Genomic DNA, 16,276 nt, shown 5'->3' with positions numbered 1-16,276 from the left:
AAAAACAGAGCACCGTTCAAACCCAGAGCAGCGTAACGAGAATCAGGTTTATCATCCTTAAAATTAGTGGTTTTGCTATATTGCATTATAGTGCAATACTTAAAATATACTATAATTAGAAATATGTTTTGAAAAGTGATTACGTAGTGCAAAAGAAAGAGGAAAAATACTGAGGTTGTGTCTGTGGTTTCAGTGTCCATTCAGAACTCTGATGGTGAAGGGGAAGAAGCTGTTCATGAAACATTGAGTGTGTGTACTCGGGCTCCTGTACCTCCTCCCTGTGGTAGTAATGACAAGAGGGCATGTCCTGGGTGATGAGGTCCTTAATAATTATTAATGAAGTGGGGGGCTGGTTAATGACAATAACAGTGGTTTCTTCAGAAGGTCACTGTTACTGAGAGAAGGTGTTCTGTTTTTCTGGATTTAATAAATTGCATTTAAATTCCCAGCCACTGGGGGATAAAAGAAAAAAACTGAAAAAGAAATACAGCAGAATTTTCAAAAGCAATACATATCAAGGACTGACAAGCAACAAAAGTGCAAAAGAAGACAAGTTTGCATATGATAATAAAAATAAACAAATAACCCAGATTTCCCGCAATGAGGACCAACTCGTCAACTTCCAGCTTCATCCTCCTGTAGTTAATAATCAGCTCCTGGCTTATGCTGACATTGAGTGAGAGGTTGTTGTTAAGGCATCTTTCAACTAGATTTTCATTTTACCTCCTATATATCGATTAATCACTACTTTTTAATGGCAAAGGAAGACATTCTATGCAAGTACACAAAAATACAACTGCAGATGTTGTGGATAAAAGAATACGTACACAACACTGGAAGAACTCAGCAGGTCAGGCAACGTCCGTGAGAAAAGAGTAGCCAACGTTTCGGGCCGAGACCCTTCATCAGGAATGGGGGGGAAGAGAGGGCGGAAGCCCAGTGATAGAGATAGGGGAGGGGGTAGGGCCTAGAGGCGCCAGGTGGAAACAGGTGGTTCCTCTAGGCCCTACCCCCTCCCCTATCTCTATCGCTGGGCTTTGGCCCTCTTTTCCCACCCCCCCCCCCCATTCCTGATGAAGGGTCTGGGCCCGAAGCGTTGGCTACTCTCTTCTCACGGATGCTGCCTGACCTGCTGAGTTCTTCCAGCTTTGTGTACTTATTCTATGCAAGTAATTTTTTTATAAAGCTCAGACCACATAAGTTGTAAAGAGTCATTGAAAATGAGTTTAGTCCGTAGAGTTGAGGTGAATGAAGTTATCCACAGCAGTTCAGGATCTGATGGTAGAGGGGCAATAACTGTTTCTGAACCTGGTGGTGTGGGATACAAGGTTTCTGTATCTCTTGCCCTATGGTAATAGTGAGAAGAGAGCATGGCCTGGATGGTGGGTGTCCTTGATGGTGGGTGCTGCTTGTAGATGTGCTCAGTGGTGGGGAGGGCTTTTCATGTGATGTATCCACCACTTTCTGTAGCCTTTTCACATTCCTGGGCATTAGTTTTCCCATACCAGGCTGTGATGCAACCAGTTAGACACCAGCCTCTGCATCTTTGTCACTTCCACCACCTGCAGCAAGATCCCACTATTTGCTGTATCTTCTTTCCACCCCTTACCTACTTCCAGGGACAACTCCCTCCGTGGTTGCTTGGTTTATAAATCTCTCCTCTTCCGCCCATCCCTGATGTCTGATACTTTCCCCTGCAACCACAAGAACACACTTGTTCGTTCAGCTCCTCCCTCACCACCACTTGGGGACCTCAACAGCGCAATCACATCCTCAAACCTTGAACAATGCATTTGGTGCTCATGATGTGGCCTTCTCTGCGTCGGTGAGAGCAGGCGCAGATGAGGCGGCTGATCCACAGATCAAATGTGCTCTGTCTGCAGTGACCTTCCCAATCTCCTGGTTGTAAGCCATTTCAGTTTCCCTTCCCCTTCCCACACAGACCCGTCCGTCCCTCCCAGGCTGACCTGTCCTCTGCACTGCCAGGGTGAGATCCAATTCAAACCAGAGAAATGACACTTCACAATTATAAAGCCACTGAATTTTCCAATTTCAGTAGAAGTCCAGTTAACCCCCACCCCCAACTTAATCTCCGAATCAGAATCGGTTTTAATTTCACTGGCATGCATCATGAAATCTGTTGTTTTGCGGCAGCAATACATTGTCATACATAACAATAGTTTAAAATTATAAATTGCAATAAGTATACTGTATATAAAAATTGAATTAATTAAGTAGTGCGAACAGAGAGAAAAAAATAGGTAGTGTTCGTGGATTCAATCTTCATTCAGAAATCAGCTGGTGGAGCAGAAAAATTTGTTCCTAAAAAGTGGAGTGTGTGTCTTTGGGCTCCTCTACCGCCTCCTGGTGGTAGTAATGAGAAGAGGGTAGGTTCTGAGTGATGGGGGTCCTTAATGATGGATGCTGCCTCCTATCTTCCTGTTTTTTGCCCCCTTTCCCATACCCCCCTCCCCTCCCTAGTCCCAACAATCCACTACACAGACATTTCACCCACCATCTCTGCCCTCCCAATGCTCATGTGGTTTTGATTTCCTCTGTCATTCACCTTGCCCCTAATGGTTTCTAATATTGTCTTCCTTACTTATCATATTCCTGCACTGGATGGCATTTGTGCCTCTGCTTATCACCCTCCATCAGCTGTCTCCACCTTCATACTTCCCTCCTCCATGTGCCTTCATCCCTACCTTCTTACCCTGCATTTTTTGTTAGTGTCCATCTATCTTAAACCATTAGACACAGGAGTAGAATTTAGCCCCTTGAGTCTGCTCTGCCATTCAATCATGTCTGACTGATTATCTCTCTCAATTCCATTCTCCTTTCTTCTTCCTGTAACCTTTGACACCCTTACTAATCAAGAATCTATCAACCTCTGCTTTAAATACACCTTAAGACTTGGCCTCCACAGCTGCCTATGGCTTATCAACTTTTTGGTCAAAGAAATTCCTCCTTATCTTTGGTCTAAACGGATGGCCTTCAATTCTAGGACTGTGCCCTTTGGTCCTAGGCTCTCCCACTATTGGAAACACCCTCTCCATATCCACTTTAACTAGGCCTTGTAATATCTGGTAGGCTTCAATGAGATTCCCCCTCTTCCCCCCCCCCCCCCACCCCCACCCCATCTTTGTAAACTTCAGCAAATACAGGGCCAGAGTTACAAGCACTCCTCGTGCATTAACCCCTTCATTCCTGGGATCATTCTCGTGAGCCTCCTCTGGGCCCTCTCCAATGCCAGCACATCTTTTCTTTGATAAGGGGCCCAAAACCACTCATAGTACCTCAGTGCAGTCTGACCACTACTTTATAAAGCTCTAGCATCACATTTTTGCTTTAATATTCTAGTCCTCATGAAATGAATGCTATCATTCTCTTGTTCCTATCTCCCAACTCCACCCTCACCTCCCTGGCTGAATCTGGTTGTCATCCCTTACCTCCAAGCCCAAATTTTCTTTCTCCCCCCCCCCCCCCAACTCTTTGGTTCACCAGTAACCTCTGGGCACTGTCTTGTCTCTGCTCTTCCTCATACCAAGCATCTCCTCTCTCCTAATGCAGGGCTTCGACCTGAAATGCCAGCAGTTCCTTCCCCAACCACAGATGCTGCTTAACATAGTGAACCAGGGGACGCTATTACAGCTCGGGGCAGCGGAGTTCAGAGTTCAATTCCAGCACCATCTGTAAGGAGTTCGTACATTCTCCCCGTGACAGTGTGGGTTTCCTCTGGGTGCTCCAGTTTCCTCTCGCAGTCCGAGGATGTGTGGGTTAATACATCAATTGGTCGTTGTAACTTGTCCTGGTGTTAAGTAGGTGAATTGCGGGGCGGTGTGGCTGATTGGATCAGGAGCAGCTGTTCCACCCTGTATCTCTAAATAAAATAAAAATAAAATTCTTCCAGCAGATTGTTGGTCCAGGTTCCAGCAGTGATAGTATCTTTTACCTCCATGTGACAAGTTTAGCTCCTTTTAATTTTTAGAAGCAAATCGGTCTTTTTGAAAATTTGGCTTGTGAGTCCAAATCAGAATTCATGGAAGGCTGCAAGTAATTTTGGACATAACGACATTTGAGGTTCGGCCTTATAAGTGGCTTGAGATCCAGAAATAAGGTATACGGTATGTTGATGAATATTTACATCACATTTATTTATTGAGATACAGAGCAGAAGTAGACCTTCTGGTTTAATGAGACGCACTGCCCAGTAACCCACCTATTTAACCCTAATCACAGGACAATTTACATTGACCAATTAACCTACCAACCAGTATGTCTATGGACTGTGGGAGGAAACCAGAGTACCCGGAGGAAACCCACACGGTCATGGGGGAGATGTGCAAACTCCTTACAGAGGGCACTGGAATTGAACTCTTCCCCCCCCCCCCCCCCCACAGAATGCCCCAAGTTGTAATGGCCTAATGCTAAGAGTTATGGTACTGTGGCACTATCTTTTTATGCTCCATCTCTCTCGTCATTCATTCCGCTGGTTACTGATGTTCTGATCAGAAAGGACACTCCATTGATAATCTAACTGTCCACTTCATGCTTCTTCCCTCCGTTCCCTACCCCGTGCTTTCAGGTACAATTCCAATTCGTGCTGCTCACCGACACACTCTATTCCCCACTCCCCCCTGAATTGCTCCCGGCGGAGGCAGAACTGGATCGGGAGGTCCGACTGTTCCCGAGGACCGTGGTCGCGGTAGAAGTTCAGGATCTGAAGAATGGCGCAACGCATTACTGGTCCTTGGAGAAACTCAAGTAAGCATGTCTTCAATACTTTCTTTTGGTATTTCTAATTACACTTCGTGTAACAGCATCCTGTATCATAAATGGGTGACACGCTTTTCATATCCAACTTAAGCTACACATTTCCCTGATTGCAAATAATTGGAAAAAGCCCAACCATAGTGCTCTATGACTATTTTGAAAAGCCCAATTAATGAGAGAGCATTAAAACTGTACACTATGTGATATTAAAGAGCAAACACGGGGAAATCTGCAGATGCTGGAAATTCAAACAACAATACACACAAAACGCTGGTGGAACACAGCAGGCCAGGCAGCATCTATAGGAAGAAGCACTGTCGACGAACAACAACACACACAAAATGCTGGTGGAACACAGCAGGCCAGGCAGCATCTATAGGGAGAAGCACTGTCGACGAACAACAACACACACAAAATGCTGGTGGAACACAGCAGGCCAGGCAGCATCTATAGGGAGAAGCACTGTCAACGAACAACAACACACACAAAATGCTGGTGGAACACAGCAGGCCAGGCAGCATCTATAGGGAGAAGCACTGTCGACGAACAACAACACACACAAAATGCTGGTGGAACACAGCAGGCCAGGCAGCATCTATAGGGAGAAGCACTGTCGACGTTTCAGGCTGAGACCCTTCATCAGGATATGTGATATCCTGGTTTTTAGGGTGGGTGACAAGCCCCCACTACCTATTAAGTGCTCCTGATAGTGTGCGTCTCAAATAGTCTCTGAAAACCAGGTCTTGCTCTTGGCCTTCATGCGTGGCCTAGGTTCTAAGCCCGATGGAATGGTTTCTATTGACAAGATAAAGGGCAAAGCCAGGTAACTGGCACCTTAATACCAGTCACTTCAGGCACGTCGGTCACGGATGGCAGCTCATCTAGGAAAAGGAAAACTCTGATCTCAAAACTCCGCTGCCTTGCGGCTATACGCACTCATGGGGAAGGCTTCGGGAGTAAACCCCGAGGGAGAAATCCAGAGCTGGGGCCCCTAAGACATTGAGTTCAATGCTGACTGGCAACTTGCCACTGGTGCCAAACTGTATCAGTCTCTGCCCTTCCTTTGGACTCATCAGATAACGAGGGGGAGTTTGCTACATGGGCAACAGCTTGCTCTCCATATCGTACTACGCAGCCTTGTGTATCCAGTCAGCTTAGGATGCAATGTCCATGATCAACTCTGACCAATGGAGGCCCTCGCCTCACAAAGTCATATTACCGGCCTACAAGGCAATTATTACATCTTCTCCTCCTTCACCAGTGGAGTGCAGTTTGTTAAGTAATTTCCTGCTAAATCTCATTCACAACAAAGTTATCAATCCAAAACTCTCTGGCAATATGAGAAGAGCAGGTGCTGGCAGAGTGGAGCTGTGTCCCTACCAAAAGAGGTGTGAGGCGCTCCTTCCCTCCGCTGGCCTGCTGGTCACCCTTAGGCGAGGTTTAACATCTGCTTAGCCCTTGATCAGGGTCACGTGAAGCCATGGGAGCAGGTGGTGGATGGTCGTATGAGTAGCTGGTGCAGATCACAAGTCCTGGGTATGCGGCCACTGACTCTTTGAAGAGTGTCGATAATGGCTGGGGTCGCCTGTCTTGTAAAGACACTGCCCAGGAGAAGACAATGGCAAATCACTTCTGGAGAAGTATTTGCCAAGAACAATAATGATCATGGAAAGACCACGATCACCCACATCGTGCAGCACAGCACTTTAAAAAAAAAACAAGCTGGAAGAAAAGGTGATTGTAGGACCCAAGGCCAGATTTTGGTGAGGTGTGAGTAAGATAACTCTTGAGTTTGGACCACCTTTTGGATGTCGATACCCACCACTGTCTGTAAGTTTGTACATTCTCCCTGTGGGTTTCCTCCAGGTGCTCTGATCTCCTCCCACGTTCCAAAGAGACGTCCAGGTTAGGATTAGTAAGTAGTGGGCATGCGGTGTTGACACTGAAAGCACGGCTCCACTTGCGGGCTGCCCCCAGAGCACCCTCTGACTGTGTTGGTCGTTGGAACAAAACAACGTAGTTCCACCGTGTGCTTTGATGTACTTGTAACAAATAAAGCTCGGCTGAAAGCTGAACTAGAAGAATTACGTTCCGCATCAAGGCAACCATTTCCTGTTTCTTTTAACAAAAAAGCAGCAAGATCCCGTGGTCATCAAAGCAGGCTGATGGGATGTGGGAGGTGGTCATGGAGCATGTGGGGGAAACAGGTGGAGGGAGAGGTTTGTTGGATGGGCAAGATCCTGCTGCAAGGGGACATCTGACAGTAAGTGAGTCGGTGGTGGGGGGGGGTTGCGAGACCACCTGCAAGTAGGTGGGGAACCTTTCTTAAGCTCAGAGAGTGGGCAGGTAGTGGGGGAAGCCCTGACCCTGTGTTGATGAAGCTCCCAATATGGCATCATCAATGAAGTTGTGGCTAACGACCATTAAGAAGTGATTCTGATGAAGGAGTCTTGGCCCAAAGCAATGACTATTTATCACCCTCCATTGATGCTACCTGACCCAACACCAGGGTCTTTGGGCCAGAAAGATCTGTCCGTGCTGTATCACTAAATAAATAACGTGATGTGCTGTTATCAACGTATATCTGTTTGTATTAGTCAGAAATAAAACTCACTTAGTCATGGAATTCTGTAAAGCGGAGGCTGTGGGGTCCAAATCTGAACAGTAAGTGCATTTGACCTGTGAAACCTGTTTTGAGTCAGACAGTGTCTATAGTGGATGTTGTGTATTTAATATTTCAGTTATGTTTGAGTAATCTTGTGTGTATATGTGTATGAGTATATATAATATATATTAATCATTCTTGTTCATTTAAATAATTCTTTACAGATTGAATGTATAAGTACATGAATTGCTTATGTCATTACGCTACACGTCTTGGGGACGCCTCCCTTTAAGTAAACATGAAGTTAGACCCGCATTCCCAGTGTCTTCGTTTGAATCAGTTTAACAAAGCAGAGAAGAATAAAGAGCCCAGGTTTCAGGCCGAGGCCTTTCACCAGAACTGGAGGAAGGATCCAGGCCCGAAGCGTTGGCTACTTATTCCTCTCCATAGATGCTGCCTGGCCTAATGAGTTCCTTCAGCTGTTTGTGTGTGTGTGTCTGTGTTACTCCGGATTTCCAGCATCTGCAGAATCTCTTCTGTCCTCTTTAATAAGTCGTCGCACAATAAGTAAAATGTGGACGTGGCCTGTGACTGGCTGTCTTGGTCTGTCTGCTTTGAGGGGAAGGCGAGGCAGCAAGTTAAAACGCACAGCACGTAACTGGTTAGCTTCAGCTTCCTTGGAGATGCTTTGTTATTTTGACTGAGAGTCGATGAGCTGAATGCCAGAACAGCCAGTACCAGTGCTGTTTGCCAGAAGCTTTCGACATCACTGAATCACTAGGATCACTGCAGTGTTCCCTTTATTTCCCCTTTTAACTCTAATTAGTTCACTCGCTGAAAATTAGCTTTCAGACTGGATCAATTTTCTGCCAACGTTGTGCCTGAATTTTACATAACGTTGGACTGACAGTCCACACATGGTACAGAAGCATCTTGTACACTGCAGGGACATTCATCTCTCTCTCTCTCTCTCTGCTGTCAGCTCTGTAGGTCGGTGGGTTGAATGAAGCAGGGTTTGAGCTGTGCTGGTTCTGGTTTCCAACAGTGTGTGGGTTAGAATTTGGTGGGGGGGGGGGGGGTTGTGGTGTCAGTAAATGGATTAGAGTAAAGGCTGAAATATTCCGCCTGCACAATATCTATTCCAGTTCTAACCTGGACCCCCCTTACCCTCTTCTGCTCTGTCTCCTTCCTCCCCTCCCCTCCCCTCTCACCGCTTCCTGCTCTCCCTCCCTTCCCTCTCCACCACCTCCTGCTCTCCCGCCCTTTCTCCCCTCTCCACAGTCTCTTGCTCACCCCCGCCTCCAGCTTCCTACTTTGCACCCTACCGTGCTCTGCACTCCAGCCCCCGCTCCCCACCACCTTCACCCACCCATCCTTCCTGCCCCCTACTCTCCCCCTCAACTCCCTCCCCTCCAAACCCCTAACCCCCTCCTTCCCTCTCCCCACTCCCTTACCACCCCTTCCCACATCCCCTCTACCCCTCCCTCTCCCCCTCCCTTTACTGCTCTCCCTCCCTTCCCCACCCCACTACCTCCAGCTCTCGGACTTTCTTCACTTCCCTAAATCTCCTCCTCTCTCTCCCTCCTTCTCCCCACTTGCTCTCCCCCCCCCCCCACCCCCGGTCACTCCTCTCTTTCCGTACCCACGACTCTGAGTTAGTTTGTTGGGTTGTGGGACTAAACACAAACACATTATTTCAATCTATGACTTTGGTTGAGAAGTTTGGAAACTGGAGGCACAAGAGACTGCCGATGTTGACACCTGGAGCAGTATGCGGGGTCGATATTGCACGTTTAGAACCTTAGCTAGCTTCGATGCCACTAGTGTCTGTGGAGGCCAAGGCCAGGTTGTTGGATACATTTAAAGCATGGCTTGAGAGGAGCTGAATTAAACCATCTTGCCCTTCGAGTCTTCTCTGTCATTCAAACATAGCCGATTTATTTTCCCTCTCAACCCCATTCTCCTGCCTTCTTCCCATAACCTTTGACTCCTTGATTAGTAAGGGTGTCAAAGGTTACAGGGTGAAAGCAGGAGAATGAGGTTGAGATGCGTAATATATCAGCCATGATGGAATATTAGAGCAGACTCGATAGGCCTCATGGCTTAATTCTGCTCCTGTGTGTGATGGTCTGATCAGAACATCGAAGGAGGACAAGGGAAACGCAAGGATGCAGAATGAAGTGTTACAAGTTACAGAGAAGGTACCACGCATGAAGGCAATAAGGTGCAGGCCATAGTAAGGGGATAGCAAGGTCAAGAGTCCATGTCTCATAATAAATATTGATTGGATTGATCAAATGGCCATTGGTACAGAGAGAATTTCAGCGCTGACAAATTATCCACTGGGGTATACAATAGACATGCAATGAGTTTACAGGGGGCACACTTGAATTCCCCATTATCTTTGACACAGTAAGTGGTGTTTATCATTTGGCAATGTTATAATCATGACCAGAGTGATTGACAAACACACTTTATTTGTGCAGGCAGAGATTGGAGCTAATGCGGGAGATGTACGATCGTGCAGGCGAAATGGCTTCCAATGTACAGGACGAGAGTGAGAGCTTAATGACGGGCAGCGACCCTTTCTACGACCGCTTCCACTGGTTTAAACTCGTGGGAAGGTATGTCAGCTTCCTCCTCCCATGTCAAAGCCATCTGGCAGTCAGCTCGACAGCTGTGAGACCTGCTTTGGCCAAGATATCAGTTGCCCGATGAAATGGATATTTGGAGCTTTTTCAGATTTTTTTTTTCTCTCTGTTCTGTGCAATTAATGCTGCTGGAAATTTTGCATCAAAACCGAGGGATTAATTTCTACTGAATGATATCATGAGCACAGATTTCTGTGTAATTCATAAATGCATAAATCTCATCAAAAATTGTATTTTCTCTTAGGTTTGTATTTCAGAAGCAGTTGTGTTATTCAATCCTTACTCTTTAAAGCATCAGTTGTGCTAAAATCTCTATATTGGATTTAGCAAAATCGCTGTAGACCCTTTGATTGTTGAAGTGTTTTAACTGTTTTAGTATTATCTACACTCTTGTGCTCTGTCACGGAACTATGAATGATCAAGCTACATATAATTTCAGGACTATACAGCAAAGTTTAAAAATCATTCAGAGGGGATGTTTAACTTTAGCTTAAGGCATGTTTAGGAGTCTGAGCTTCATCTTGGCAAGACCATAAAACACAGGAGCAGTGTTAGGCCAATCATCTCATCAAATCTGCTCCACCATTCCATTACGACTGATTTATACGATGATCTTTCTGCTACTCTTTTCGTTTTTGGTTTCGTGGCTACCCGGAGAAGAAGAATTTCAGAGTTGCACACTTTGATAATAAGCGAGCCTGGGAACAAAAGACTGCAGGTGCAGGAATCCGAATAGAAAACCGGAATTACCTTGGAGCAACAAGGTTCAAAAGGATTTATTTTGTTGAAAAACGAGGGGTACAAGAGACTGATTTATACTGAATTTGTACGCTCTCCCTGTGTCCGCACGGATTCCTCCCACATTCCAAAGACGTACATGTTAGGGTTAGTAAGTTGTGGGCGTGCAGTGATGACGTCAGAAACATGGCGACACCTGTGGGCTGCCCCCAGTACATCCTCAGACTGTGCTGGGTGTTGACTCACTCTGTGTTTCAATATTTTGATATACAGGTCACAAACCTAATCTTTAAAATCTTCTTCAAAAATCTGTTAGTCCCATTATGCTATCCGCTTCCTGCAGGTTACTTTTCCCTGAGTTGTTTACCCAGTTTTCTTTCTGAAATTCCTAATCGACTCTTCTTGGTAGAAACAGTGACATCTGGATTAAGGTCATGGTGCATTTTAGACCATAAGAAATAAGAGCAAAATTGGTCCATTCAGCCCGTCAAGTCGGCTCTGTCATTCCATTGTGGCCAATTCATTATCCCTCTCAATCACATTCTCCTGCCTTCTTCCTGTAAACTTTGATGCCCTGACTAATCAAGAACCTATCAACCTTCACTTTAAATGTGCCGAATGCCTTGGCCTCCACAGCCGTCTGTGGCAATGAATTCCATGGATTCACCACCCTTGGGCTGAAAAAATTCCTCCTCATCTCCATTCTAAATGGGCGCCCCTCCATTCTGAGGCTGTGCTCTGTGGTGCTACACTCCCCCACTATAGGAAACATCCTCTCCACATCCACTCTATCTAGGCCTTTCAATATTTGATGGTTTCATTGAGATCCCCCTCATTTTTATTAAGCAAGATAAAGGGAGGATGTGAGGTCGACCTCACATCTTCTCTCTATCTTTGCCTACCATTTTAACATCAGGTATCTGGTCTTTACACAACGTGCACATCAGGGTGGCTTCGCTTTGTTCACAGTATCTTGTACCCCTCGTTTTTCAACAAAATAAATCCTTTTGAACCTTGTTGCTCCAAGGTAATTCCGGTTTTCTGTTCGGATTCCTGCACCTGCAGTCTTTTGTTCGAAGGCTCGTTTATTATCAAAGTGTGCAACTCTGAAATTCTTCTTCACCAGGTAGCCACGAAACCAAAAACAAAAAGAGTAGCAGAAAGATCATCAACCCCCCCCAAATCCCTCCTCCCTGCACAAAAAAACAAATAAAAATAGAACAGTCACATTGACCCCCAAATCTCCCTCCTCCGCTGATGGCACAGTGGCATAGTACCAGTGACCCAGGTTCAATTCCTACCGTTGTCTGTAAGGAATTTGTACGTTCTGCTTGGTGAGCATGCGTATTTCTCTGTGTCCTCCCAGAGGCAAAAGATGTGCTGATTAGGATTGGAATTATTACATTGTAGGCTTGCTATTTTGACACTGTAGGCTGCTCCCAACATATACTTAGACAGACGAAGGGTCTTGACCCAAAACGTTGACTGCTTCTTTCAACAGATGCTGCCCGACCTGCTGAGTTCATCCAGCTTTTTTGTACGTCTTGATTTGACTACAGCATCTGCAATGTAATTTGTGGATATACTTGGACTGTGTTGGTCTTTGACATAAATGACTGATTTCACTTCACCCTGTATGTTCTAACGTACATTTGACAGATCACGCTGATCTCTAATCTTAAGTCCATGCTGCCCATCACCAATCTTCAATTTTAAATCCATGCTGCATAGACTTGTTCAATGTTCAATCCTTTTTCCTTGTTAATTTCCAGCTGCAGTCCGGTGTCACTGAAGCTCACCATATCCATAATCTTCAAGTGGGAGAAGTGTTTACAATTATTTTATCCTGTTGTTGGATGCTGATGTTTTTGATCCAAGGTTCTCTTGGAAGTCACAAAAGAAGAACAAAACTAGTTGCTTATTAAGAGCTATTAGAACCAAAAGGATTGGAAATGGAGAGTAACGGGGTCTAGTAGGGGAAGGGAGAAAAGTAAAGAATAAAGTTGGCTAGGTAGTGTGTTGTATTCTTTTTATACTATAGATAAGAAATATTCCATTCAAATTTTTACATAAGAGTTAACCAATCAGATAGCCCCCATTCAAATAATGTAATACCAAGAGAGGCTTTCAGCGTCATACAAATGTATATACATATTGTGGTCGCTGGGAAGCATCCTAAACCGTTTCTGTACATGTGTAGAAGTAGTTATATAAAATACAAGCAGGCAATTAATTGTTAAGCTGCACAGGAAGTAACAATTACACAGTCTAATCCAATGCCCTCCTGATGTGTCCATTAATTTTCAGTGTCTTTGGTTGTGTTTCTCTCCCTGTCCTTCCCTATGGTTTACTGTTCACACTTTGAGACAGTCCAGTGAGGTGGTGAGGGGGACTCCTGTATAGCTGAAGGTGCCTTATTTGCCAGGAAACGTCAAGCCAAGTTTGCACTTTCAGATGTACATTGGATGTCGTGGTACAATTTTGAATACCAGTTGATCTTTTCCCCTCAGTTTCACATCTGATTATCTCTCCGTTGACAACAGACATTGTTCATTTGGTCGCTTTGTGGGGGGGAGAATGGTGTGAGCCAATCGGATGCAGTGTGTCCTGTGTACAACAGTGATCACACTTTAATTGGTTGTGAAGTACTTTGAGATGTCCTGAATACAAGAAGGATGTCAGAAATTGAAGTCTTTAATTTCTATTTTTGATTATTGCATGTTGCTATAAAGGCTGTTTAAAATCTTTTCATTGCTGCTGCACTTTTTTAAGCTACTGTTTTTCTTATGACCGTTGTGGTGTTTGGGTCCCACCCACCACCTGCCAAACAAGCTAACCACTCACCCTATCACCTGCCTACCTACCAACCTCTCCCCACACCTGTCTCGTGACTTCATTTTCTCTCCTGACCTGTTTATTCCTGTGTTGTTTAGTGTCTGGCTGCCATAGTGCATCTGGTTTTATACCTTTGGGATCTTGCTTTTTAAATGTGTCCAGTTTCCAACATCCCCTCAATAGGGACCTGACCTTGGAAGAAGTGATCTTGTGGTGGTTAAAGGGTCAGCACAACGTCATGAACCAAAGGATATACTGTGATATAATGTTCTATGTTCAATGAATGGACCGTTTAATGCCCCACTGTAAGATCTGACATGGATCACCACTCAACGTCAGATTACTTTCAGCCAATGTGTTATACTGACACCAGGCAGATGTTGCCTTTCTCGAGCTGAAACCTTAATTCTGCTTCTCCTTCCACAGTTTTACCTGCGCATTTACAGCACTTTATGTTTCTTTTGCAAAAAATACACTGATTATAAAAAACTTTTAACTCCACCTTCCTCTTTATCCTATATTTTTGGCAACATTGTACTGAAATTTAGGACTGAATTTGCACAGTTAATGAAAGTGATTCTACTTCTATAGGAATTATGAATTGGAAAACTTCTAAGGCTCAGGCAGCATGTATGGAAAGGAGTAAACTTCACTCTCACTGGGCTTCAACTTCCCGCTTGTACTCCTTTCCCTCCTCCAACCTTACCTTCGGGATTCTTGCCCCTTCCAATCCTGAAGAAGGGACTCAGCCGGAAACGTTGACTGTTTATTCCTCTCCACAGATGCTGCCTGACCTGCTGAGCTCCTCCAGAATTTTGTATGTGTTACTCTGGATTTCCACCATCTGCAGAATCTCATTGGTTTACTTTCCGGGATCACTGGTTTTTGTAATAAGAAACTGAAGTTCTCTTTCAGTTTAATTTCCCAATGTAAATTATGTTCTCAAAAGTAAAATACCGGTACATGATTGGATATTTGATCCATTTAAGAGAAGCAATTATTTTTTAAAAATGCTCTTTTCCTTTACAATGTTCGTCTTTAATACTCGCTTCACTAGGTCTCTAATGTTTTAACATATTCAAGTAAAGTATAAAAAGCAAATTGTTCATTCTAGCTTGCTGAGTTTGAAATAACCATTAACACCCATTTTTTTTCTCTGAAATAAAAGTCAGTCATGACTTGTGCGATGGAAAATAACCCTTTCTTACCCTTAACTACACTCCAGTTCCCCAATTTTCCACGGCTGCGTGAACGAGCATGTTGCTGACCGCACACCCTCGCCCACCTTCTCCACAGCTGATTCTGACATCACCGAGCTTGCTGATGAGCAGCAAGACCAGATGGAAGATTTGGACGACGAGGCCTTTGTGGATGATACTAGCTCAGATCTGGGCAATGAAGAGGCATCCGACATCTTCAGCGACGGACGGGATCCGTTTTATGATCGCTCCCCTTGGTTCATTTTAGTGGGAAGGTTGGTGAGGTTCCTAGGAGAACTCTGGGAAAGGGACTAGCTCTTTTCATCGGAGGTGTCAAAGACAATTGTATTTGTTTGAGGAGGATTGCTTTATTTCTCTATTTAGCTCATGGAATGGGAGATTTTCATTAACGTTTTGGAAAGAAAAATTCAGAATCCATAACCCCATCTGTTCCTTTGTAAATTGGTGTCTACCTTCTCAAGTGAGGACACTTAACATTCCTCAATTTCAAAATATTTGCAGCTAATGCTGTTGGCGTCAGCTCACCCCAAACAGATTAAGGGATTTGTGTCGGCTGTTTTTAAGCTCTGGATATAAGATAGTATTCCAGTCGCTATTACTGATAAGAATAAGAACTGAAGTGCATTAAGTTGACAAGCTGCTGCTGAGTAAAATGTTGTTCTATTCTCTATATATAGTTCATGAGAATTACATTTACTTTGCAGCATTAATAATTATTTTTTTCCCTTAGTAATCTTGACCTTTGTGTTATCCTTCTGTCGATAATTCAAGCGGGTTAGCTGGCCCCAAAGTATATAAATGCAACAAAATAGATTGCATCGAAGTCAAAGTTGTCCACTCTGATGTGGGATTCATTTGGGTCCTTGTGACGCAGGATTTTGACACATCTTGTGGCTGAAACTAGTTTTAGGAACACACCTATTTTTCCCTGGTCTGAATATTTTTAAATGATCAAAAACACACCACTTCCCTTTTGAGTCTAGCTTGCATTTGATGCTTTCTTAGGAATTTAAAAAAAAACACAAGCTATCAACTCAATGCATGATTTGCACTTGCATACTGAAGAATTAGGATTAAAAATCTTGAATCCCCTAGTCTGCATCTCCCTGTGTTAAGGATTAACAAGAGAGAGTTGCTTTCTTTAAAAGCTTATTCAGATACAGTTGATAAGTCAAAGTGACACTTTGCATTTACATTAAAAAAATAGGCTTCCGTTAGTCTCGATAGACCCTGGATTTGCGCCTTGTAAAGTTTCCAGGGTGCAGGCCTGGGCAGGGTTGTATGGGAGACTGGCAGTTGCCCATGCTGCAAGTCTCCCCTCTCCTCACCACCGATGTTGTCCAAGGGAAGGGCACTAGGACCCAAGCAGCTTGGCACCGGTGTCGTCGCAGAGCAATGTGTTGTTAAGTGTCTTGCTTAGGACACAACACGCTGCCTCAGCTGAGGCTCGAACC

The 16,276-nt window shown here is 44.6% G+C and overlaps 1 protein-coding gene across 9 annotated transcripts in view; it reads left to right on the top strand.

Annotated features, from left to right (window-relative positions):
- The window catches only part of kif1b (kinesin family member 1B), a 266,957-nt gene that overhangs the window by 180,534 nt on the left and 70,147 nt on the right, over positions 1–16,276 (top strand). For 6 of the 9 annotated variants that reach the window (XM_059952248.1, XM_059952249.1, XM_059952247.1 and 3 more), the window contains 3 exons: positions 4,586–4,764; positions 9,865–10,002; positions 14,828–15,076. In XM_059952248.1, the coding sequence (XP_059808231.1) occupies positions 4,586–4,764; positions 9,865–10,002; positions 14,828–15,076 (566 nt within the window). The remainder of the gene's footprint in view (positions 1–4,585; positions 4,765–9,864; positions 10,003–14,827; positions 15,077–16,276) is intronic. The other 3 variants (XM_059952252.1, XM_059952257.1, XM_059952253.1) reach the window with 1 other exon arrangement.

This window comes from Hypanus sabinus, chromosome 27, assembly GCF_030144855.1.
Source record: "Hypanus sabinus isolate sHypSab1 chromosome 27, sHypSab1.hap1, whole genome shotgun sequence".
Classification (NCBI taxonomy): Eukaryota; Metazoa; Chordata; class Chondrichthyes; order Myliobatiformes; family Dasyatidae; genus Hypanus; species Hypanus sabinus.
The sequence above is the reverse complement of the archived record's forward strand: the minus strand, read 5'-3'. Positions and strand labels throughout refer to the sequence as shown.